Below are 23,417 nucleotides of genomic sequence, written 5' to 3'. Positions count from 1 at the left end.
CACCCCAAGGCTAAGCATTAATGCTTATATTGACTTGTTCAAGTCAGGTGCGCTGCGTGTGGTGTGTTTTAAATGTGTGTGTTTGTCTGTAGCATGTAGTTTACGCGCATTGGTGGGTCCATTTGCTTGTGTATGCTTGTGAGGTGTTCATTAAGACACAGTGTTCATTAGGCTGTTTTAATTAGTGAAGAAATCAAACGAGTTGAAGGTTGTTTCAAGAACGGCGTCACAGTCGGGACGATTAACGTGACATCAGTGGCTTCCTCCAGGCGTTGGGATATAACCGTTTCTAAAAGAGATTAAAGCAGCGTCTTCGTTCAAAATGACTTCTGTGACCCTGACTTCCATTTGTCCTTTCTTCCATCTCTTTATTTGTTTTCTTTCCTACCTCCTAATGCTACATATCCTCGCTACACTGATACCTTCCCCTCCCTCCCTCGCTCCTCAGGTGCTGCAGGGGGGCAGAGAGGGTTCCTGGGGTGTATCCGAGCCTTACGGATGAACGGCATCACCCTCGACCTGGAAGAGAGGGCCAAAGTCACACCTGGGGTCAAGCCCGGTTGCCAAGGCCACTGCACCAGCTTTGGGATGTACTGCCGGAACGGAGGGAAGTGTGTGGAGAGGTACAACGGCTACTTGTGTGACTGCACCGCCACAGCCTATGACGGCCCGTTCTGCACCAGAGGTGAGAGATGTTTTAGGACAGACAATTCAGTCTCTAATTGACGATGGATCACGGGAGTATGAATGCCACGAATGCGTCACACTGCTCTTCATCTTCAAAACTTCAATTGCAAGATGAGTCGATTTCTCTTTGTGTGAGCTTTCAGATACTGTTTTATGTCAGATTTTATTTCTAATTTTCCAGCACTGCAGGGATTTTTTTTTTTTGCAATTCCCTGAGGTATCTAACAGTAGCAGATAAATGATTTTTTTTATTTCCTTTATTCCCTTCCTCAAATCTAACAAACTACGTTTCTGCTCAGGATTTTTAGGATGACACACTGAGTCATAATCTCTCGGCTAACGCTTTTCCATCAAGTTTTACGGGCATCTTTGTGTAACAACGTTATCATCGGCATAGTCCCTCTTTAGTTCACAAAGCCAGAGGCAAATAGCGCCGTGATTACTGCTGAAGTAGTTGTGTTTCAATAAGCTTCATTGCCTGACAACCCACTGTGATTTTTGCTGTGCTCTGTGATTGTCCTCACTTCCTATTCAGTTTGGAGCTGTCGGTGTTGAAAGTGTTTGGGTTTATAATAAAAGGCATCGATTGAGAGCGATATTGTGCTTACCCAATTCTCCCTGACTTCAGAGTGCTCTCGCTGAATGCCAAAACTGTGCAAATGCAGAGCAGGGATATCAAACTCAAAAAGCCAAATGGAAGTCAGTTCGCTAAGCGGAGGGTAGCTCCAGATTTTTGAAGTTCAGAGATGAGAAATGTCACACTGCAACTCTGCACTGTTGCATATTGCCACAACATCATGTTTGTTTCACAGGGATTCATTAGATGCAGCATTAAAGTTCGACTTCCCAAAACAAGTTTTCATAAAATGCTCTGGGGAGAAGAGCAGCAGTGCTGTCAGAGGCTTTCTGCTAGCTCCCAGTCAGAGACTTGATCCCCGACACGTGAATTAATTTGTTTCCTAAAGCCTAATAGTGTTTTTCCCCTGTGCTCTTGGCAGGGGGGTGACAAGATGACAGAATAGCAGAGTGTGTGCGCCTGTGTCTGCGTGCGTGTGCGTGTAGGCCAGGGAAGAGGGTGACCGTGTGCGGTGATATGCTACTGTAAGACATGAGCTCCTCTGAATCCTGTCATAACCAATCAGGCATTTCGGGATTTAGAGAATAGAGATTACTGTCTGTGCGAGGGTGTGTGTTTGTGTTTGTGCGCGTGTTTATGTATTAGTCTGTCTGTCCGTGTGTCAGGAGAAGAGAGAGGCAAAGAAAGGGAGAGAGCACACCCTTGTGTCTGTTTGTTCCTGTGCATGACATGTGATTCTTGTCTTCCTCTTCTGTCTCCTCCTTTCCTCTCTTTCACTCATCTCTGCTTCCAGTCTTCCTCACTCTTCATGCCCTTTTTGATTTTATTTCTCATCTCCTTTCTAGCTCCTGTCGCCTTTATCTACGATTCACTGCTTCCTTTTCTTGCTTTGCTTTTTGCTGCTCTCCTCCCTATCTAAAATCTTTTCTTTGCTGTCTTCTCCATCTCTGCTTCTCTGATCTATCCTTCATCTCCTTTGCCTATTCCTCCCCTTCACTTCCCCTCCTTCATCTCTGAATCTCCTCTTCATTTTTTTTCCCAGATTCTTTTTACTCTTGTCACACTCTGGCCTCCCCTTCCTCTTGTCTCATGTCTTTTTTAACTTTTAGTCCCCTCTCTCCCTTCCTCCTCCTTCTTTTTGCCCCCTTTTTCCAATTTTCACTCCCTGCTCTGCCTCTCTTCTTCCTCTCCTTCCTCATTTTTAACTCACTCCCCTCTAAATTTCTGTTTCCTCCTTACCTTCACCCCTTCCTCGTCTCTTCTCCAGCCCTCTCCTCTCCCAGTTGCCCCTCTCCTGTTTTCTCTTTCCTTTTCTGAATTTCTCCCCCTTTCTCCTCGTCTTCCCAGTGAGTGAAAAATGCATGAAGCCAGCCATAATTGCATAGTGCATTTCCATTGTATCCATATTTACACACTGCTCAGGGGACTCCGCAGTATTATTATTATTACACTCTCATTCTTCTACTTTTCTGCCCTTGAGGGTCACATGGAGCCGGTGTGCACATGTACATACATATACATGGACACGCACGCACAAATTCGTGGATACCTGTAGAGGTTCACATGCTTGCACAAATTACCTTTCCAAAACTTTCACGCACTGACATAAAACACACACACATATAAAGAGTCCCTGCCCTGGAGTGGAGTTTTTTCATTCCCTCTTATGCTTCAAGACAGTTGTGTGTGTTGCTGCCGAGGCTCTGGGCAGCAAGTTGGAGTCTCTCTACTTTTCTTTTTTCTCAGCAGGGCAGGGAAGGCTGAGACAGGTTACACGAAGGCCCCACATGATCCACAGCATATATAAAATAAAGATATAATGTATGAATATTTTTTTAAGTTGGGAGGATGGCGAGATTAAGACCGGTTGCACAAGCTCTTGTTGAAGTTAAAAGTCAGCCCAATTATATATCACAATGGTTCGTATGAAACAAGCGCCCCATGAATGACATGTGCTTAACGTAAAGTTACTGAGGTTAGGTTTAGGGAAATAAATTTACTTTAATTAGGTTTAGGAAAAGTAACATGGTTGGGCATCCTCAGGTGTAGGCATGTAAAGTTACATAGGGAAGATGTTTAACAAAAGACATGGTGAAAACGTACGTTATGGTTCCGAACAGCAGTCTCGGAGGGGAAAGTCCTGTATTGTTTGCACATTGGTCACTTGATCACAGCCTTCCCGATTACGTGTGATAAACATGAATTACTGGCTCATGATTACCTGGACTATACATACTGTGGTGCGTTACATTTCGAAGGTATACATACAAACAGAACATGAGAACAGCTTGAACTGTTGCATGGCTAACTTAATACACTGACAAAGCTAAGATTAGCTTGCTAATGAGACACGTTAAGAGTGAAATAACTAATATGACATTTGGTTGAAACATCAGAACTGAGACTAATAAAGTTGTAAAATGCTATTTACATATCAAGTAAACTGGGAAGATTTTTAAATTACTTTCCACAACAATAACACAGCAACAACCTGATAACCTTAGCTAGGTTAGCATTATCAAGTATGTTGCAAGATGAATAGACCTACTACTATCTCTGAAACATCAGTGTCTTTATTTATACATTTGTAAATAAAAAAAGTACTACTTGTGTCAGATAGGATTTTTCTGGCCTCCAAAAACCAGAATATTTAAAAGCCAGCTAACAATGCTAACATTGGCTTGCTCATACATTTAGAGTAGAGAATTAAAGATGTGTCTAATATGCAATATCTGACCTGATGTGTTATCACTCTTATCACGACATGAGACAATAAAATTATGAAAAAATAAGACAGGTAGCTTTCGTGATACTGTCTACTGACAGTTTATTCTCTTTTCGTTTGGTTGCTCTGCACAATAAAGCGATCCATTGTCCCACTCATGGCTTTCTCCTTTTAAATGTTATCATCCCTCACACTGGCTGACAATCAGGGTTTTTGATGTGTCACACACTTATAATTCCCACGCGTGGACGCTGACAAATAGGTTCCCTGTGAAGGTCTTTTAGATTAAAATCAATTAAATTACATTATTTTAGCTAGAGTTCGCCTCTTTATTAGGAAATGGGTGCCCACAACATACTGATACAGTCAATTAAAAATGAATTCATAACTTTTTGTATAGACACAGTTGAATATTGCAATAATAATGTCTGGTTATCATAAAATCCCACGGCACACCTGGATTGGCATCACGACACACCATCTATTCTTGTTTTATTGTATTGTTGTGTATATTGTATTTAAATTTTCAAACTTACAGCCTCAGCACAGTGACGATATAAATTTTGTTTTTAATATTTTTAATATCTTAAGTACCAGTGTTAAACACTGTAGCATAATGCACATTTTATTTTTATTTTTAATGCATATTTTAATTTCTGTTTTATTTATTTTATTGCTTTATACTTACATACTTCTACTTCATACTCTTATTCTTACTTTTTATAACTCTCTATTCTTTACATCGTAGTGACTGCAACGAACCACAGTTTCCCCTCGGGGATCAATAAAGTATTTCTGATTCTGATGATCGGATATTGTTCCACTCATTTTAAACTGCATGTATTTTACCAACACTGATACCTACATATTTCTCTATTTGTGCATTTATAAGTAACGCCAATAAATAGCCTAGATTTTTAAACTACAGCTAAAGACTCAGCACTGTATCCTCCATGGAGTTGTTAAATAAACAGTAAAGTCATAAGATGTTAATAGCTTTGAGGTAAGAAGCAAACTTTTGTTCTGACCTCCTTTGTCCATAGATATTGAGGCTTGTTCTATTGATTTTTTCCCATATATTGTTTTGTAGCTGATTTAAGAAACCCAATCAAGCATGCTGCTCTGACAGAAACGTTGCATTTTGTCTGATTTAAGTCTGATTCAGTTAATACCCAGCAGCATGGATCTCGGCAGACAGTGAACAATCCAGCCGCATCAGAAAACAAAGTGAGAAGGAGGCTATTTGAAAACTTCACAAGCTCTCCGCCTGGTTAACGCAGAACAATTGGTAAAATGGGTCTCTCCAGACTTCCAAAGCTTGAAAGGATATCAGTGCACAGCAGAATAGAGGATAAAATTGTGGTGGGGCTGAATGGAAGTGAGGTTTTGCCTGTACGCTCATACCAGTCAGGGAACTCGCCTATTTTCAAGTAATAAGCCTTCTATTAAATTTAAGTAATGTAGCTTGAAGTATTTATTGTACTGTGTCCGCTGGGAAACGATGGGTGAAGTGAAGCTTTAAAATAAGATGCATAAATGTGTTCACTTAGTATTCTTTACTCGTAAGGATTGTAGTTATACGTTCTCACTGCTGCCACCGAGGGAAGGCAAACATGTCAAGAAATATTCCATGGCATTCACACACACACAGACACACACACACACAACCCGAGGCTCGCTGCTTTCCCTCTAACCATTCTCTTTAATTTCACGCACATTGTGCCTTTTTTCTGCTTTGTAACTGACACGCGGACGTCGTGCATGCATGCGCATAGACACGTGCAAACACCAGCGAGGAGCGTAACGGCAGTATTGAAAAATAAGGTCCCCTCTTCTCAACACTTGATTACAAGAATCAATAAGCCTCCTGGAATGGCTGGAATATGCCATTAGCTCTGTTAATGTACTGGTAAACAATGTATTGTTTGGTTTCAGATGCTGGAGCACAGCAATTTAACACCCACTTTACTACACCTCCTGAACACAGCCATATTTATGTGTGTGCTGATTTCTCTCTGGCCATATAATATGTCTAGCCTGCTGTGTCGTGGCATTTGTGAGTTTATGAGTGCTTTCACGCGGCTTTTCCTTTTGACAGAAGGTGTTTTTTCTTTTGCCCTTGCTTTTTTTATTCATAGATGCATCTGTTGTGAGCTTCATAGCTTTTGTCAACTACACTAATACTATTTGTGGTGTAAACACATCGACAAGCAGTATTTATTGTACTTGAGTGCATGTTCGCCTGCTTGCATTACGTGTGTGTTCATATCTTAAGAGCGATATCCTAGGCAACTGGACTTGTTTGAGTTTCTTGAAGACATTTCACCTCTCATCAAAGAGGCTTCTTCAGTTCTAACGGACTTGTGTGGAGTCGCAGGCTTTATATTCTGTGTGGGTGTGAACCTTTACAGAGTCGTTGAGGTCACATGTGAGTCGTTGACCCACCTGGCCATCTTGTGTGTCGTTAGGGTCAGGTGGGTCCAGGTGTTAATGGGTGTTAAGTCGTCTGGGGAGGGATCCAGAGACTGCACTGTAGATGATTAGTGGTAATTGATTAGTGGTGTTGTAGGCCATCTCCTCTGTTAAACAATGGTCATTCCAGTTTGACGTCAGTGGCCTCTTTCACGTCTTTTTCAAACCATCTTTCTTCTCTGGCCAAGATGTGAACATTGCTGTCCTCGAAAGAACGTCCCTTTCCTTTAGATGTAAATGGACAGCTGAGACTTGACCTGAGGAGCAGACTCTCCATGACCTGGTTGACTGAGAATCTTCACCAACATCTGTGTTCATACATTTTTTCTTACATCTGTCATGTCACACAGATGTCGGGGGTTTCTTCGAGGCAGGAACTCTGGTCAAGTACAACTTCATGCCCGAAGCGGTCGCAGGAGCCAATAGGGATGCAAAGATCCTGACCTACCAGCTGACGCCACATGAAGTGAATCTAACAAAAGAGGAAGTGGCCTTCAGTTTCAGCACATCCAACGCGCCAGCTATTCTGATGTATGTCAGCTCCAAGACGCAGGATTATCTGGCTGTGGTTTTACGGCAGAATGGTAAGATCCACACACACGCACGCACTTTGCGGTTGCTTACTACTGAGAGTCTGCTCGGAGTAATGCTTGTTATTAAATTTTTAAAGGCTGTCCTTGCAGCACAGTTTGGAAATTTCTATAATCTCCAAAAATCCTCCCCAGTCAGCGGCCTCTCACTGAGCGTCTGACTGGCAGCGGAGGGCTTTGATATTATAGGAGTAAGAAGAATTTGACAGTGCCATCTAGTGTTTCAGCAGTTGATGTGCACAAGCAAAATAAAATTATAAAACACTCAAGCTGCCTAGGGGTGCTGATAGATATTCTGGGGCCCCCTGCACGCTCAGGGCCCTGAGATAGTAAATATCGATAATCCCCTGCCAAGATGTGGGCCCTGTGAATCATTCAGGGTTTCACCCTCTATCCCTCACCCCTGCTTGTGCCATCACTTCAAACAGAAAACTACATTTTGGCCCTAAGTGCTCACTTCAATCAGAATATTTCTGTAACAAAACATGTGTATAATGAGCTTAATGAATTTTCAAAATGGCTTGTCTTAGTTGTCATCAAGTAGCAACACAGTAACTCATCAGCGATCATGTTTTTGCAGCCAATACTTGAGAATTATCTCGAAAACTCATTGTATTTATCCAAGTGTTGATTGATAAGAGCTTGTGTTTATAGATATACTTTGCAGGATTTCCCTAAAATCAATGTATAGACTCATACAGAAGTCCTTAATCATCACTATAACCCATGTGTTTATCTGATTTTATTGTCCAATTGTAAATTATCCTCTGTTGCTACCAAATCTGAAGGATCCTTAACAGGTATCGTAATTTTTTTTAAAGAGATACCATGCATGATTTTCCTAAGAAAAACAAATCATAGATAAAAGTAATCCTTCTGAGTCATCACTTATGACTCACTAGAAGTGTGTGGCAGTGTATTTTTCTGCAGAGACTCTGCCCTCTGCCTGTATTTTCTTATTTCCTTCTTATTTTATGTGTTCGGGACATTCATGGACGTGTACCCTCCCACAGTGCTTAAGTGAAGTCAGGGCTCTATAAAAAGGTAGCGAAAAGGTGCCAGACTGTAAGCAGCAGGCATCGAAGTGACACAGAATCTGAATCTGGGGTTGGCATTTACTGTCATTATCACTGGCGAGTTTACAAACAGTAATGATAATCCTGCATAGTATACCTTTAAATCATTTTAGAGACGTTGAGGTTTCAAACCACTGGCCTGTATGTCTTCAGGTTCACTACAGGTGCGGTATAACCTGGGAGGTCTCAGGGAGCCATTTTCTATAGATGTGGACCAGCGTAACCTCGCCAATGGACAGCCACATAGCATTAACATGTCCCGTGTCGACAGGAGCATCACCATCCAGGTACAGGCCACACACACACACACACATATATATACCTGATCACTCTTTAAGACATATTTTAGGCTTTTCAGAGCTCGAAAGACTTGTGGTTGACATATTTTAGGCTTTTCAGAGCTCGAAAGACTTGTGGTTCAATTTCAAGATCTTACTTAGAGGCAGCTAAGGAGTGCATGGGATTGCCATCCAGCACACACATACTCTCAGCCACAAGTACACAATCACACGGGCCCAGCCAGTGTTAGCATTAAGTCAGAGGGGAGAGCAGTGTCCTGTTCTGTCTTCTGCTGTGATGAAAGTGCTTGTCCTCTGCCAGTGTTAATCCACTTCCAGTAGACAGCCTAAGTATAGCAACAGAGAGAGAGCATCGATCTGTGTCTGTTTGTATGACTGCATGCTGTTGTGCGATTGCGACTGCATGTATTTGTGTATTTGGCGTGCGTCATGGCTGCCTGTGTATGACACAGAGCAGGAGACAGTGAGTGTGTCTGTGCCTGTGCATGACAATGTGTTTGTGCAAATATATTTGTGTGGATCTGCGTTTGTGTGCGGGGGTTTGTTTGTGCGCTCTCGAGTTTTGTGCAGCTAAACAGCTTAGTGCAGATCAATACAGCCAAGCCTCAGTCAGTAGCTGTCAAGGATGGAGTGAGAATTCAGCTAAACTATTACAGACTTTGTTCTCAGCTAAAATGCTCCAATTTGGCTGCAGGCTGCAGTTTAAGGAGGACTCTACTAGATGGCAGCCGCCTGTAAAACCTGGTTATTAGTTTAATCCAGATCAGAGTAAATTTTCTAGTTGCATGGGCAGTTTATGGTTTGCCAAGAAAGGGATTGTCTTTTTCTAAAATGAGATCCAAAAAGAGAAAATATTAAGATTTTAATTCTTGAATTAAACATCAAATTAACAGTTCTTTGTGCACGGCCTCCTGTAGGATGTCATTTGAATACCATATTTGCACATCATGTATTGCAGCACATTTGCAGCTCTGCTCTGTAAGTGTCATACATGTTTGTAGTTGTTCAGTCATTTCACACAGTGTGCAAGTCTATATTAATCATCTGCCCTCCTTAAACATCCAGAGTAACTCACACACATGCTCACTTGTGGAGAGCTCACCTACCCCCTAGTGGCCAGAGGGAGGCATTGCATTAAACAAAGACATTGACTCATGTCCTCTCTGCAAAAATTGCTGAACCATGTGGAGAGCATCACATCAATAATTTTGTATAACCTTGCTCTTACTAATATTCTAGCTATTTGCTTGCATACTGCACTGTTTATTATCTATGGATTTAATGCTCATGCTGACAGAATCGAATTTCCTTGCAAGCATCAATGAACTTTGATCTTATCCGCTGTCTTCTTATTTACTGTGTGCTTATGGATTACTTTCCATCCATGAGACGCTTGACCTAGGTGTGCATCACCTCTATTTTAGGGATTATTGAAGAGAAAATTGTGTACCTCAACAATAAATGCACCGTGATATCAAAAAAATACGAATAAACAAGGCAATCTGGTGAACTTTTGTTCATTAATTTGGGAAAATGGATTGATTTATCAGAACGTACTTAGGGAAAAAATGTAATGTGAAATGAAAACAGGGAGGTATTTTACAAGTAATGCAATCAAACAGTTTATTGCCACAAAACATGAAGTATAAACAGGAAGAATGACAATGGATCTTGACATGTTTACAGGTTTAAAGGAATACATTTATAACATATGGACACAAATGAAATATATTAGACATTAATTAAAATATTATCATGAAGACACTCAATGTTAAAGGATGTGTTTCTTCACTTGCAATAGTCTTTGGAAGCAAGACAGAATACAGTGGAGCAGGCTGTTCTCACGCACTGTTTGTATGTGTGCCTACGAAAAGTAATGCACCTCAATTCGTATGTGTCATCGTGAGCCAATAATTCATATATACCCACGTTATCGGGAAGACAGATCACACAACTAATGTGCTGATGGTTGTAAAGAAGGAAGTAGCATAAAGAGTGAACATCTGCACAAGGGGACAGGTTGGGGTGGTAGATGAGTCAAACAAACACAGGACTTTCCCCCAGGAGACCTTTGTTCGTGTCCCTTGTGAACCCAAGTGAACTTTGAGTAATTTTAAGGTGCATCGTCACCATGTTCCTTAACCTAAACCTAACCTACATAACTTTACTTTCCCAAAAACCTAACCTATGTAACTTCACGTTAAGTATGTAACGTGACAGTGCCATTCATGGGGCACTAATTCGTTCCATTGTATGAGGATACGTTGAGAGTAGTCCATATAATGCATAGTAGGAAGTGAATATGCAATTTGTCGTGCTCAGTCTGTCAAGGTGTCACCCTCTCTTGTGATAAGTACGTGTCTAAATGAAGCCCCTCCTTTGCTGTTTTCATTAAGGTGAAATAAAATGTTAAGATTGAATGACAGTAAATTAATAATCAACATATCTCCTCTTCCAAATAAGTCTTTGGCCCTTTCTGTCTCTCATTGTACATGAAGCAGTGACCTCATCCATACTGGAATCTCATCACCTACAGTCACACACTACAGTGAAAAATTGTGACAGTACGAAAATTGGAAACTGAAACATCCAATGGAAATTGTCCTCATTTTCGGCGCAAATCACATCCTGCGGCTGCTGATCACTCCAGTGGGAGCACTTCAACATAACACATCCCCGTTTATTGGCACAGAGAGTGATTGGAGCAACTGTGCATTTCTTTGCTCTTCACACACACACATACCTGCATGCACACACTGTGTCTTCCACTGGTTGATCGCAGCTTGGTTGCATCTAGATATCGATGTTCAGCCCAGTGTTCAGCGTGTGACTGAAATATTAACTATCAAGCGCATATCCCTGGTTTACCACTCCCCTTGTGCCCGGGCTGTACTCCCAATAACAAGCAATTGAATCGTGTTGTCCTTAAGTGATAGGTTCACCTCTTAAACATTAAAGAATGATAAGAAAATTAAGAGGAACACTGGTGGGCATGATGTGGTAATTTGGATTTAAGGAGAAGAAATCCGCAAGGGAACTGTGGGGGAGGGATGGAGGGAGAAAATAGATTAAGTTTATAGATAGGGCATGAAAAGTAGAGCCAGAAGGTGTGCTAACGAAGATAACTTTGATGAGTAAAACTTTTTCATGTTGCCTTACTGCCTCCGGGCTCTTTTCAAGGTACAAACATGCACTTAATATCCACCACGGGTAAACAGATGTGGACATGCATACCAACAGACGAGCATGCACAAGTTAGATCTTGTCAGGTCAACTCACTACAAAGGCTTTACACTGCTACACTACAAAATCAACATTATTCAGTCTAATTCATCTGTCCACTCCACTTCATCTGTCTCTCCAGTCCTCCCACCTTCTACCCTCTCACATCCTTGAGGGCTTTTAGTTATAGTTAATTTACTTTTAGCCAGGAACCATGACTGTAGCTTACACTCTCACTAATGAGTTGCGAGGAGGAGGACATATTCTGCTCAGGATGACAGCAACAAGAGAGACACTGAACAAGACAAGGGAGTAGGTAGTCTGCTTACATAAAGGAATACTTCAACCACAGAATGACCATTTGTACATCAATTAGTCGCCCCGTGTTACCTTAAATTGGTAAAGAAAACTGTTTTTCTTGCATGCCTGAACTCACATGCCTCAAGGGGAATCGCATTTAGCAACAGCAAAACATCATTTACAAACTGTCCCAGAATATATACGGCAATGTATAATCCATTCGTATGCTCAGTAGTTCCCAAACACATGCATTTTCTTTTAGACTTTAATATTTAAAACACTTCCGCGTAAGCAGTCTCACGCATGGACAAGTAGCACGCCCTACTCGTATGTAGCAAAAATGCATGTGTTTGGGAAGTACCTGAGCATACGACTGGATAAACACGACTTGGATTATAGCTCTACCACACGATTTGAGTCAGAGTTTATAAAGGGCTGTGTTTATATAGTTTTGCTGTATTTAAATGCAGTCCCACTTTACTCCAAGCCATCAAGAATGTCCACCTTTTTTGGATTCTTTGTTCACCATGGGGGTATGCGAGAAAAACCTTCATGAATTAAAGGTAACACAGGGTGAGTAAGTATTCCTTTAATTCTCAAATAAAGCATACACAGTAAAGATATTAATTATCAGGCAGTATTTCTCCTGAAGCAGATGCCATGATTCACCAATGATGCTATGAACTGCAGGTAGCTAAACCATGTAAAAGAAAAAAATGTATTATGTATGTAAATTTGCCCATCGATAATCATAAGAAAGATGTTCCAGACACCAATGTTGATGTTTGCCAATTTAAGTTCACCAATTAAAACCTGGAGGAGATGGCAAGAATGTTTTTTTAACCAGTATTTATTTAGACCTCTTTCTTTCAATTTTATGTAAATACCTCAGTGATTGATCCACGAACTTGGTCTTCCAAAATGGTGATCTGATTATATAGGATGCTTTTGTTGCTTTGTTTGATTCTCTCTCCTTTTAATGCTGTCTGAATATATGTTTGCTGGACTCTGATCCAGGCTTGCATTGAGTTTATGGTGTCTCGTAAGATCATTGGTGCTGGGTATAACTGCTTGCATGACACAATCCTCAAAATTCTTTCATTCTATTAATACATCCATGACAATGGTTGACGTACTTACTTTGTGCCGTAAATCCAGCCTTCATTTACCACAGAGATCATACCCAGTGGTAGACATACTTGCATAGTGAAAGCGAGGCATATAGGAAACCAATATCAACACTGCTGGTGTCGTTCTTCTATAGCTGTTTCATTGTGCAATCAGCATTTGCTTCATAATGGTAAGTTAAAGCACATTAATTTTCTATTTCCACTTTAAAAGGTGATAATATGTCAGTGTTGTCTTCCCTCCTTGTTTCTGCTGCCCCCAGGTGGCCATAAAATGGTGCAGGTTTAAACAGTCATTGTAAAACATCTGCATGGATCACCAGACTTATAATGTTATTGTTTGATGGCGTTTCAGTCATTCAGTAAGTTCTTTGAAAAGCCATCAGCAGCATTTACAGTCAGACTAAATGTGCAGAACTTTTCCTACATGCTGAAACGTTACCTGCTTTCACAAATGTTCAGGCTGAATTATTGTGGGCTGAAATGTACACTTGCTAATTATTGAGTTTGGAATTGGATTGCAAATTACTGCATTATGCATTACAGCCTAAAATGCCAATTTTGTTAATGGCGTGCCACCGGCATTTGAAACCTAACCAACCCATTATTATTTTGCTTATTTGCTCATCGGAGGCCTTGTTGCAGCTGCTTTGATCTGAGATACAACAACATGAGTGAGAGGCAGAGATATGAGTCAGATGCAATAAAAGGCAGTTATGCTGGTGGGCCCGCCAGTGCATCAAATTCAATTTCCAGGGTAAAAGACCGAGTTGAGTGTTTACCTGAGGCTGCGGAGGTCTCACTTCTCTGCTATCAGGGCTGCAAATCTTAAAGGCATTTAGACAAGCGACTGTTCAGTTTAAACACACGGCGGAGAACAAGTGGGAAGACAAGCAGGAGTGTGGTAATTGGAATCGGAGAGAAAAGGGAGCAGAAGAGAAATGGAAAGCAAACGAAAAAGAGGGAATAGAGAGTCAAAGAGAGAGAGGAGGAGGAGGTTGAGAAGAGAAAGATCATGTATCCAGATAAAGGAAGTAGCACCACAAAATAAAATAACAAAGATCACTTTGAAGCATTTAGGTTATCTAACCCCTTCACAGTCCTGAGGCTTATTTCAAGGCGCGGATTTGCATGTTCACACAAATACCTGCCGAAATGTACACACGGGGCGCACAGAGTGCAGTGCAGGAGGCAAGTGTTTGGTTTTTAAGCTGTTTGTGGGGTCTCGTCAGGTTAGCTTGCTATCAAAGGCATATCAAGGGGAGATCAAAATAAGTTTCCATCTCTCCATCGCTGGCTTTTGCTTTCTCTCAAACTCTCACACTCTGTGAGGGTTTAGAGATGAAAGTGGGGAGTCCCTTCAGGCACCAGACATCTCATCTCCGTTTTCTCCTCTCCTCTCCTCTCCTCTCCTCTCCTCCTGGTTGGTATTACTGTTGTGAATAGCTGGCTCTAGCTGTGAAGGGAAAAGACAATAATTCAGTTGTTCTCTTGATAATGAGGTCAAACTATTTATTCGAGTAAAGAAAGGAAATTAGCATTTATTTGCACTTAGCTTCTCTAATGTTTAATCTGTGATGAGAGTCTTTTTTGTCCCTCAGATATCATTAAGGAAACAGAGCTGCCACAAGTAAGAAAGTTCTCAGTGTACTGTAAATTAGTTTGAATATATACAGCACATTGGCTAAATTAGATTCCTTTTGAGCACATAGTTAGGGAAATAGATTTCACCCATTGTTAATTTTCTCTTTGTCTAACCCCTGATTACTTTGCTTATGTAAGCTTTATGTAACCTAAGAGGCACCAACAGCGCTTAAAGGAGAAGATTGTGTTGTCTAAATGGTGCAGCGTAAAAAGAAAGGATCCCAATAACTGCGGTTGTAATTGACAAAGTTTGGTAAAATGAGGTTTCTTCCCTGGCTGTCTTCCTCTGTGGACCTTTTTGTGGGGTTTTGAGACTCAGACTGCCCTCCCTCACTGTGCAGCCAATTTGTTTTCTCAGATAAAAGTAAATAAGCTGAGCTCAATTTAATTGTGCCCCATTATCCCACCCTCCAGTCACCGTGGAAAACAAAACCCACACAATGCTCCGCTGAGACCAGGCTTTTGGAAGGAATCAAATTAGGATATGCTCTGTGTATATGTGTGTGTGTGTATGTGTGTGTTTGTGTGTAGAGAGAGAAAAGCAGGCGAAAATAGTCTGGAGAGGTACGGGGTAGAGAGAATTTTCTGTATGGGAGGACTCTACTGATTCAAACCTGTAAACAAGAGCAACTACACACACACGCACAAATCTCAACCTTTTAATGACAGTCCAGCTCAGCTCCCTGCTAACAGTCCACGACAGCTATTCAGCACATCAATGGAACAAATTTCCAGTAAAACACACAGTAACAAAAGTCATTGTTTTCAATCAACCTCCTCTCCTGGCTCGGGTCGTTGGTATGCATTCTGCAGGCTGGTGTATGCTGCGATACAGTTCTCCTGTGAGCACAGAGGAGGCAGGAAGGAAGATCTTTTATTTTCTGGAACACACAGAAACCAATTTGTGGGGTTGAAATGATTCTCGTCAATAGCACCGGCTGCAGCCTTCAAGCTAATTAGAAACTTCAGTGAAACAGCAATAACAAGTTAATTATGTTGCAGGGATATTAAAGTCTTGTATTCCCTCCCTCCATCAGCCTCTCTGCTCTCACATCTCCACCGACGCTCTTCTGTGTAAACACGCTGCTTCTTCTCTCTCCATTTTAAGTTCTCGGGGAAAGGCTTTGAACCTACCGCAGACTTTAGAAATTGCATATTGTTAATTAATGTGTGATCATTTATCTCGAGTCCTGGTGAAGAGCTATTTGTTTGCATGATCATTATGGAAGATCGCTTTTAAGTTTGCGTTGAGCTGTGACTAGATTGAAAACAGAAAGGCATAAAAGAATATTTAACAACCTTCCAACTGAGAGGTTTGCTTTAATCATGTGGTCTGGTGTGACTTCTGTGGACAACCATGATAGTATGAAGTGAGATACTGACACCACTCAATGTGAGGATTTTAGCCTGCAACCTATCCACATAGAATGGCTCCTATATTATCTTACGAAAAAATGCACATACAACCATTCATGTGATATCTAAAGAATAAGTGCCCCACAAATGGCATTGCCATGGTACACACTTAACGTAAAGTTGTGTACTTAACATAAAGTTACACAGAGTGGTTTTGGGCAAGTGAAGTCATGGAGGTTAGGTTTAGGAGAGAAATAAGGCTGGGCATTGTCACGCTAAGTACTCGCCATAACGTTATGTACTTAATGTAAAGCTGCTAGGCTAGGTTTAGGCAAGTTAAGTTGTGTAAGCTCAGCGTAGGAAAGTTAAGTTGCGTAGGTTAGATTTAGGAAAGGAAAGTTACATAGGTTAGGTTTAGAAAAAGAAACATGTTTGGTTGTTGTAAATTTACACATTCAATGTAATTTTACATGGTTAGATTTAGGAAAGTAACGTAGGTTGGATTTAGGAAAGTAAAGTTAGGTTAGGTTTAGAAAAGTATAGTTATGTAGGTTAGGTCAAGGAAAGTAATATAACTTAGGTTAGGTTTAGAAAAGTAGGTTAGATTTAGGAAAGTACAATTATGTAGGTTAAGTTTAGACAAGTAAAGTTGCATAGGTTAGATTTAGACAAGTTACGTAGGCTACATTAAGGAAAGGAAAGAATAATAGGTTATTTTTAGGAAAAGAAACATGGTTGGGTGTTGTAAATTTAAACATTTAACATAAAGTTACATAGATTAGATTTAGGAAAGTAAAGTTATGTAGGTTAGTTTTAGGAAAGTTAAATTGCATAGGCTAGGTTTAGGAAAGTAAGGTTACATAGGTTAGATTTGAGAAAAGAAACATGGTTGGACATTGTCACTTTATGTGCTTAACATAAAGTTACAGTTAAGTTAGGTGTAGGGAGGTAAAGTTACATCGGTTAAGTTGAGGAAAGTGAAGTTGCGTAGGTTAGTTTAAGCAAAGTTATGAAGGTAAGATTTAGGAAAGTAACGTTAAGAAAGTTAGGTAAAGAAAAGTAAAGTTACATAGGTTAGGGTTAAGAAAGTAACGTTACGTTGGCTAAATTAAGGAAAGTAAAATTACGTAGATTAGGTTTAGAAAAGTCAAGTTCTGTAGGTTAGATTTAGGAAAGTAAAGTTACGTAGGTTCGATTTAGGAAAATTTCATCGGTAAGACTTAGGAAAGTAAAGTTACGTAGGTTACATTTAGGGAAGTAAAGTTATGTGGGTTAGGTTTAGGAAAGTAAAGTTACACAGGTTAGATTTAGGAAAGTTACGAGGGTAAGATTTAGGGAAAGTTATGTAGGTTGGATTTAGACCCGTTATGAAAGTTAGGTTTAGGAAAGTAAAGTTATATAGGTTAGGATTAACAGAAAAAGAAACATGATGATGACAGATCTTAAAATAACTCAAAGTTCACTTAGTTTCACACGGAACACTATCACTGGTCTCCTGGGTGAAAGTCCTGTGTTTGTTTGCTCTTAATCTACTTCCGTCTGTACTCCTGTAAGCACATTGCAGCCTCTCCGATGACGTTTGTCATGTGCAAGTTGTGGTGCGTTACTCTTCGTAGGTATACATATGAAAGTGCTTGAAGACAGCATGGCCTAAGACATGTAGTGACTCTGCCACAAGCCTTGAGGTAAAGGGAGTAAGAGACAGACTTGGATTAATATTTAATAACAAACATGTTTCAGGCCTGGTTAATGGTGGACCTATTGAATCCTGGTTGTCTATAGTGTCTGGATTTGTTACAGTTATGTTACTGGGTCATGTGAATAGTATAAAGGTTTAATTAACTCAGTGGTTTCCTCTTCACTGAACAATTTGGACCACAAGAGGGAGCCATTGAGCCATTCATTGTGCTGTGTTGCATCTTTGCAGTGCCTGGCAGCAATGAATTACCATCTCGTCTTCACCATCTTGAGCACTCTGCATAATGTGCTGATGCAGGTCTTAGGCTGGCTGTCTTTTTAAAAGACTGATCAGTAGTTTTAGACCCAGACTCTCGTAAAAATGCAGATACTAATATATTATCTCTTGCTCCCCCTCTCCCACTGTTTAGTTGGATCATTACCCTCCAGTCAGCTACACCCTCCCAGACGCCTCAGACACACAGTTCAACCTGGTCAAGACGCTGTTCTTGGGCAAAGTCTTTGGTGAGTACAACAACTTGTCTAATCCTTTGTAACTATTTTCACACTGTGGAAACTTTTACAACACCTATTAGGGTCTTTTTCTTCTTTTAAACTCAACCCATCATGGTCCAAACTACTTGGTAAGGAGCCTAAGGAGTGTTAAGGAGCTCAAGTTTCTAATCTCACTGAAAATCATTTCAGTTGTGGATTAGTGAAGTGTCTGATTAATGTTATGTTATGAAGCTTCCATGCAAAATAATCTCCGTTGTCTGTTACGTGGCAAACAGTCAGCTGACATGTCCAAAAGTAAAAGCAACACAAAACGTGGACCCACTGTTGTTATTTCAGCTGTTGTCATATTTAGATTCTCAGTGCATATTTTGATCTGTTTAAGTTCAAGTTCATGACCTTTATTTGTCCCAGAGGGGCAACTGGTTCTGCTACAGTTGCAAAAAATAAGAAACAACACAGGGCTAGACATGAGAGCTAAAAGACTTATAGCAACAAATTGTGGAAGGCCGTTCTGGATACTATTGGTAAAATACCTACTGTTCCAAGAGTCTTGAGATGGACTCCAGAAGCAACATGAATGAACCAATATTTCTTTCTGTTTTGTCTAGTGTAACCTGTAGATCCACAACTCACTTAGACACACATAAACCCTCTGCAGTCATTACTCCTTTGTATTATTTTTTCCCATTTCTTTTCTTACCGAGTTCAAGTACTCTTGCAGATATGTGAGTTAAGTATTCTGTGTTGATGGTCTATTTGTTGAGAAAATCAATAAAAGTTCAAGTCAACAAAACACACATAGATAACCACAGATAATAAAAAAAAAAACAGTATAAATACAGGTGTAAAAAGGTGGACACATGAAGTACAAAGTTAAAAAAGAAATGTCCTTAATTCAGTTAAATTGATAGAAAGGAAATTATTGTGCCAGAGAATGTTTCAATTACAGTAACATCAATTTATGTTCACAAACCAATAACAACCGTAACAACCAGTGCGTGCCCGGGGGCAGGGTCACACACTGGTTGCAGTTTTTAAAGTAATAAAGTATTAAATATCAGTCAAATATTCAAAATATACAAGATATAAACTTAAGGAGCAAAAGCAAAAACAGTGCTTAATGGAGTAACAATAGAGGTATGATAAGTACAAGAGCTACTAAAAATGAACTAAAATGGTGGATAAACAATGAGAAGTAATGTTGCACATGAATTTGCGAAAATGATATTCAAAGTAGTATTAAACACAAATATACATAAATTAACACTTATAAACAATTCAGGCAAATTTAAACAAGCTAATAAATTAATAGATCTAAATACACACAAACAAAATCTCTCCATGTGCTTAAAAAGAAAAGTAATTGTAATTGTAATTACTCCTTCTGTCCACAAGAGGGTGTCAGAGGACTATAAGAGGGATATTGGTGCAGCACAAGATTCCAGCTGCATCCACTGCACCACATTTGTGCCTGATAAGGTTTGAAATCTGGCTATAAAAATATTCTTAGGAAGGAAACTTCGTTATTAAAATCACCTTGATATTTTGTTGCTCGGCATTAGAGTGTCCAGGATTTCTTCATTGCTTGATTGGCTTAGATGACCGATCAGAACATCCTAATCATCAGAATCCCCAACCTTTACTTTAGGTGGATTTTCCCTTCAGTGTAGCCGTTGAGGTTGGTCGTCCATTATCTACATAGATAACTCAAAAAAAAATGTGATTCCCACACACACTTCTTTATTTATTTATTTATTTTCATTTATAAAAAAGGTCGATGTATCGGGCTCAAAGACCCCTCTCAAGACATCATGTCTTCATTCATCTTCATGTTGTCTTCTGCTAACGCTGACTGAAATGTGATTCATGATCTTTTGTATCAGTTTGGTTTTTCCCCACTGACACCTCAGAGTCTGCACTAATTACCCTAATTATCAACAGCCAGTTCTCTTCCTGTTTAGGTTCCCCTAAGTAATAGCTGCGGTTTATGGTTTTATTTTTGTTGGTTTTTATTAGCTTCTTTAATCACTCATAGTGAACCTTGTGTGTCATTGTGTGCTGTTCCATCCTGCATTTTCTTCTGTCTTACCCTCCTTTCTCCTCGTCCCTTTTGTCCTCTACCTCAAGTGCGGAGAAAGTCAGTGAGGTTGAAGTAATGGCTGACTTCACTTACCAGCCAGAACTATCGACTGCTGCACACACCACCAGAACCCCTGGGAATACAGCACCATGCACACACACACACAAACGTGGACGGGCACATGCACACAAGAAACACAGCCATCCATCTTCACCTAACTAACACAGCACAGATGCTTTAAGGGCACGCAGGACAAAGTCACTGCACATGCCAAAACAGCCCCAACTTATATAGCCATCTCCTCATAAGAGCCTTTACACATCACTAGATTCAACATAGTGAGATGTTACTGTATGTCTCATGTAGACTTCATAACAGAATAATACATATAGACAGAGCGAGGAAATAAGGAGGTAATTGGATCGAGGAGGAAGGAGGAGGACAGAGGGATGACGGGAATCTTGTGATGAGAAAGACAGAGAGAGAAAGGAAACAGAACAAAAGCAGGCATTTGATTTTGCACATCTCATCAGATCTGTTCCACTGTTGTGTCGGGACCACGGAGACAAGAGAGGCTGTCAGGCAGCTGAGCTATCAGATTCTCTATATCTGGGAGACAGAGACTCTGTGTTTGCTACGGCGCATACACAGACACACACTGATCACAGAGACGTCTCCTCTATCACCTCGCAGTCTGCTGATTGTGGGATGGGACGAGCTGGATAGAATAAAGACGGTAGAACAAAAGCGAGGTAGACATTAAAGAACAGAGAGATACATTGAAAGACATGCACAGATAACCAAACACTGCTTCAATGATCATCATTAATATACAGTAAACAAAATTTCATATTAACTAACTCCGTAGAAAACAACTCTGTTCTTAGTACCACAAATGCACATTAATGAGGTACTTCTACATCTCACAAGCGCACCAATGATTAGGGCCCCAAATATCCAACAACTAGTTGTTTGTCCCTTCATTATCTGACACCACATTTTGTCTGTGGGCTGCAAAGGGTATAATTACCATAAACAACTCCTATAGTGATAGGATATTTGTGTCATTTGCAACTAATTTGGCCTTCTTAGCTCAAACTTATTGTCTTTCACATTAGACACAGAATCATTATTTTCCCAGTCGTCCTCCTGAGTCCCCCTCACACAGTCTCCTTGAGCTCGATCCACAGCAAAGACGTAGCAAGTCCATCACATAAAACACTCTAAGCTGAGTTGACCCGAGCCCGCTAACACACGTAAACAGTGCCATCAATATGGATCCATAGAGGCAGGTGTGGGATACAGCAATATTGGCCAACATGTGTCTTCTTCCTCATAATCAACCGTTTTTCACAAGCAAATTCTGTCTGAAGATTTTGCTCATAAATTTCAAGCTTACTACCTGTTAGGCAGAGGTTAGACTCGAGCCACATGACTTGGACGCGAAACACACTCATGTAGCAAATGTGATGAACTTAAACTCAACTTGACAAAATCAAAAAAGACTTTCAGCTCGACTTAAACACCAATGACTCGTGACTTCACTTGCACCCGAGCCTTTTGACTTGGAAATACTTGGAAGAGAAAGTTCTTGACATTTCTTCAATATGAGATTAGATAAGAATCTCGAGAGGCTCGTTCTGAGAGAAAAGAATATTTATTTACATGAGCACATAAGTATGACAAATGTGAAAAGTCTTTGGCGATTAGACCCCATTGGAGTCTACTGTAGACGCTGGTAATGGTGGTGATGAGATGAGATGAAGAGGGAGCTGAGGATCTGGATGTGGAGAGGAGTGGGCTTTTGATGAGCTCGTCCTGGGCTTGGTTAAGGTGACTGGAGGTAAATGGGGTGGACGAGGGTGCAACAGCTGACAGGAGCAGAGAGGAGAACAGATTTAAAGTTTGGCAGCAGCAACATGAATGGCTGAAGGAGATCGTGGCAGAGTTTGATTTGCTAACTGGGAGAGGGAACACCCATAGTCAGCTGATTGGTGGAAGTGATGGGAGGGAGATAGTGAGACAATTGTGAATGGATGTAGCATAGAGAAAGTCTTCCTGACTGAACATTCTCAGACCGATGTTGACATTTGGTCATGGACTTTCCGTGTGTTGGTTGTTGACGTTCTGGGACGCAGTGTCAAGTTCTGACTGTTACATGCATTGTCTTCTTTCAAAATACACTTATGTTTTCACAGGAAATTTACTGTTTACACACAGTCTCTTTCAAAATAAACGCACTACGTTGGTACAACACTGCAAATTGAAGTTTTTTTCCTTCAACAACAAACACACATGGTTGGGTTTAGGAAAAAAGAACAGGGTTTGGCTTTATAATCTTACGGGATGCAGAAGTCAAGTGTCTATGTTTTTTGGACCCATCTACCCCTTCCGCCCACTCCACTTGGACTTTCGCCGCTTTAACTTTCGTCCTTGTCCCTCCACGTTTCTCCATGATGCCGCTGGATGCCTTTAAATTATAATGGCAACTGGCCGCGTATCATGCCGACATTAAAGGACGCCTTTTCTCGTTGGTTTCTGACGCTGCAAGTCACTGCTCAAGTGCCAGATTTTAACGATTTTGGAGTGAGATCGGACTCCAAGAGACAATTAATCAATTAGTCGCTCAGCAGAGAAATAACAACTACTCTAATAATCTGTTATTTTTTTATGTAAAAAAACAAAATAAAACACGCAAGATGCCATTTCAGCGTCTTAAATGTGATCATCCACCCTTTTCTCTGTTTTGTTTTAAAACTCTTAACTGACAAACTGATTCTGTTTTTAGGACTTTAGGAGATGTTATAAAAGTAATGCTAGATTGAGAAACAAATCAGATTGATGAAAATAAATGTAGGGTAAAGCACTAGCTAGTATACCTGCCCGACACTTCACCCAGGTGAAGCGCCATGATAAATGTATAATTACTGACTACAATGCTGCGGTCAGAACAATGTCACCCTGGTTTTTGAGAACAAAAGCGATGTCTTCTTAATTGTGTTTGTATAATGTTGACTATTGAGCCTGTTTGTTGTTGCTGTTGGTGTGATTATCTCAGGTTCAGGGTCA

General features: G+C 40.5%; 1 protein-coding gene across 1 annotated transcript in view; it reads left to right on the top strand.

Annotated features, from left to right (window-relative positions):
- Positions 1–23,417, top strand: part of cntnap2a (contactin associated protein 2a) — a 454,430-nt gene that overhangs the window by 414,446 nt on the left and 16,567 nt on the right. Inside the window, exons 21-24 of the mRNA XM_050057256.1 lie at positions 449–685; positions 6,812–7,045; positions 8,281–8,414; positions 18,184–18,277. Of these exons, the coding sequence (XP_049913213.1) occupies positions 449–685; positions 6,812–7,045; positions 8,281–8,414; positions 18,184–18,277 (699 nt within the window). The remainder of the gene's footprint in view (positions 1–448; positions 686–6,811; positions 7,046–8,280; positions 8,415–18,183; positions 18,278–23,417) is intronic.

The sequence above is a fragment of the Epinephelus moara genome, chromosome 11, assembly GCF_006386435.1.
Source record: "Epinephelus moara isolate mb chromosome 11, YSFRI_EMoa_1.0, whole genome shotgun sequence".
Classification (NCBI taxonomy): Eukaryota; Metazoa; Chordata; class Actinopteri; order Perciformes; family Serranidae; genus Epinephelus; species Epinephelus moara.
This window is presented reverse-complemented; position numbering and strand designations above follow the sequence as displayed.